The 3,154-nt window shown below is 50.3% G+C and overlaps 1 protein-coding gene across 1 annotated transcript; it reads right to left on the bottom strand.

The window, feature by feature from the left end:
- Nucleotides 1-422: 422 nt before the first annotated feature.
- On the bottom strand, nucleotides 423-2,209 carry LOC140915286 (uncharacterized). Its single transcript, XM_073354869.2, has 2 exons — nucleotides 1,455-2,209; nucleotides 423-867 (listed from the first exon to the last, which is right to left on the bottom strand). Exons 1-2 carry the CDS (start codon nucleotides 2,035-2,037, stop codon nucleotides 524-526), a joined length of 927 nt encoding a protein of 308 aa, XP_073210970.1. The 5' UTR covers nucleotides 2,038-2,209; the 3' UTR covers nucleotides 423-523.
- Nucleotides 2,210-3,154: the final 945 nt, after the last annotated feature.

The raw sequence follows: 3,154 nt of genomic DNA on the forward strand, positions 1-3,154 counted from the left end.
GGCTCGGTACGCATCAGAGAAGCTTTGAAAACCAGTTTCATGACTGGCCAGGCTACAGTGTGAAAGTTCTGTTTGTTTCTCCTTGATGAAACCCCCCGCCCCTTGGTTCACTCTACTTCCCTGTAAGCTAACCACCCTCCCCTCCTCCCTTTAATCACCGCTTGCAGAGGCAATAAAGTCATTGCTGCTTCACAGTCATGCATTCGTTATTCATTCATCACACAAATAGGGAGATGACTACCAAGGTATCCCAGGAGGGGTGGTGGAGGAGGGAAGGAAAATGCCACACAGCACTTTAAGCACAGCACTTCAAAAGTTTACAACTTTAAAATTTATTGAATGACAGCCTTCTTTTTTTTGGGCAATCCTCTGTTGTGGAGTGGCTGGTTGGCCGGAGGCCCCCCCACCGCATTCTTGGGCGTCTGGGTGTGGAGGCTATGGAACTTGGGGAGGAGGGCGGTTGGTTACAGAGGGGCAGCAGTGGCAGTCTGTGCTCCAGCTGCCTTTGCTGCAGCTCAACCATTCACTGGAGCATTCTGGTTTGGTCCTGCAGCAGCCTCAGCATTGAATCCTGCCTCCTCTCATCACGCTGCCGCCACATTTGAGCTTCAGCCCTGTCTTCAGCCCGCCACTTACTCTCTTCAGCCCGCCACTTACTCTCTTCAGCCCGCCACCTCTCCTCCCGGTCATTTTGTGCTTTCCTGCACTCTGACATTATTTGCCTCCACGCATTCGTCTGTGCTCTGTCAGTGTGGGAGGACAGCATGAGCTCGGAGAACATTTCATCGCGAGTGTGTTTTTTTTTCTTTCTAAGCTTCACTAGCCTCTGGGAAGGAGAAGATCCTGTGATCATTGAAACACATGCAGCTGGTGGAGAAAAAAAAAGGGACAGCGGTATTTAAAAAGACACATTTTATAAAACAGTCGCTACACTCTTTCAGGGTAAACCTTGCTGTTAACATTACATACATAGCACATGTGCTTTCGTTACAAGGTCGCATTTTGCCTCCTCCCACCGCGTGACTACCCCCTCAACCTTCCCCCCTCCCTGTGGCTAACAGCGGGGAACATTTCTGTTCAGCCACAGGCAAACAGCCCAGCAGGAATGGGCTATACTGAGTGTCCCTGAAGAAAAGCACCCTATTTCAACCAGGTGACCATGAATTATATCTCACTCTCCTGAGGATAACACAGAGAGAGAAAGAACGGATTTTGGTTGAATGCCAGCAAACATACACTGCAATGCTTTGTTCTACAGTGATTCCCGAGTATGTGTTACTGGCCTGGAGTGATAAAGTGTCCTACCATGAAGGACGAAATAAGGCTGCCCTCCCCAGAAACCTTTTGCAAAGGCTTTAGGACTACACCTAGGAGAACCGCAAATGCCAGGGCAAAGTAATCCTTTCACATGCTTGCTTTTAAACCATGTATAGCATTTTAAAAGGTACACTCACCAGAGGTCCCTTCTCCGCCTGCTGGGTCCAAGAGGCAGCCTTGGGTGGGTTCGGGGGGTACTGGCTCCAGGTCTAGGGTGAGAAACAGTTCCTGGCTGTCGGGAAAACCGGTTTCTCCGCTTGCTTGCTGTGAGCTATCTACAACCTCCTCCTCCTCCTCATCTTCTTCGTCCCCAAAACCTGCTTCCGTATTGCCTCCATCTCCATTGAAGGAGTCAAACAACACGGCTGGGGTAGTGGTGGCTGAACCCCCTAAAATGGCATGCAGCTCATCATAGAAGCGGCATGTTTGGGGCTCTGACCCAGAGCGGCTGTTCGCCTCTCTGGTTTTCTGGTAGGCTTGCCTCAGCTCCTTCAGTTTCACGCGGCACTGCTTCGGGTCCCTGTTATGGCCTCTGTCCTTCATGCCCTGGGAGATTTTCACAAAGGTTTTGGCATTTCGAAAACTGGAACGGAGTTCTGATAGCATGGATTCCTCTCCCCAAACAGCGATCAGATCCCGTACCTCCCGTTCGGTCCATGCTGGAGCTCTTTTGCGATTCTGGGACTCCATCATGGTCACCTGTGCTGATGAGCTCTGCATGGTCACCTGCAGCTTGCCACGCTGGCCAAACAGGAAATGAGATTCAAAAGTTCGCGGTTCTTTTCCTGTCTACCTGGCCAGTGCATCTGAGTTGAGAGTGCTGTCCAGAGCGGTCAGAATGGAGCACTCTGGGATAGCTCCCGGAGGCCAATACCATCGAATTGTGTCCACAGTACCCCAAATTCGAGCTGGGAACGTCGATTTAAGCGCTAATCCACTTGTCAGGGGTGGAGTAAGGAAATCGATTTTAAGAGCCCTTTAAGTCGAAATAAAGGGCTTCACTGTGTGGACGGGTGCAGGTTTAAATCGATTTAACGTTGCTAAATTCGACCTAAAGTCCTAGTGTAGACCAGGGCTAGGACTCTGTGAGGTGGGAGGGTCCCAGAGCTCAGGCTTCAGCCTGAGCCCAGAAGTCTACCCAGCAATGAACAGCCCTGTGGTCCCAAGTCAGCTGGCATGGGCCAGCCACGGGTTTTTCTTTGTTGTGTAGATGTACCCAATATGTCAAATTCCAGAGTAACAGCCGTGTTAGTCTGTATTCGCAAAAAGAAAAGGTGTACTTGTGGCTCTCTAAGGTGCCACAAGTACTCCTTTTCTTTTTGCCAATATGTCAAAAACTCTCTAGGCCCCAAGCCGATACTCAGCCCTTCCCATGCCCTTCTGGACCCACTGCGAACATCAACTCCCCCTTTTCTTATAGTTCCTAACACCTTGGCCGCTTTGCTCCCAGGTCAGTACAGGATCCTTGCCAAATCCTGACAGACCCATTCCACTTCCTCAACTATTTAAAGGAGGACTAGATTTTCTTTTTAAGGTTTCCTTCCTACTACTGTGCTGACCTCTCCTGGCCGTACTGCCCTCGTGGTGATGCTATGGCAAGCCAGGTGCCTGCTACCCACCACACTTCCCCTCACTACCTGATAGGAGGCACTATGCGTGGCATGAAACAATCACTGATGCAGTAGAAGTCCTGGGAAACATCAGACCTACAAAGGGTAGCACTGCAGGAAACACTGAGTCCCAGCTTCATAATATCTAGTTCCCCTCATGACATAATGGGGTGATGGAGGAGTGGGGGGCTGTGGGGAAGAGAAGGAGGGTAATGCATTTTGTATCA

This window comes from Lepidochelys kempii, chromosome 7, assembly GCF_965140285.1.
Source record: "Lepidochelys kempii isolate rLepKem1 chromosome 7, rLepKem1.hap1, whole genome shotgun sequence".
Classification (NCBI taxonomy): Eukaryota; Metazoa; Chordata; order Testudines; family Cheloniidae; genus Lepidochelys; species Lepidochelys kempii.

Coding starts and splice junctions, on each gene's coding strand:
- LOC140915286 (XM_073354869.2), bottom strand. CDS start 2,037: ATGCAGAGCTCATCAGCACAGGTGACCATGATGGAGTCCCAGAATCGC. Junction 868..1,454: donor AGGCGGAGAAGGGACCTCTG/GTGAGTGTACCT, acceptor TTTCTCCACCAG/CTGCATGTGTTTCAATGATC.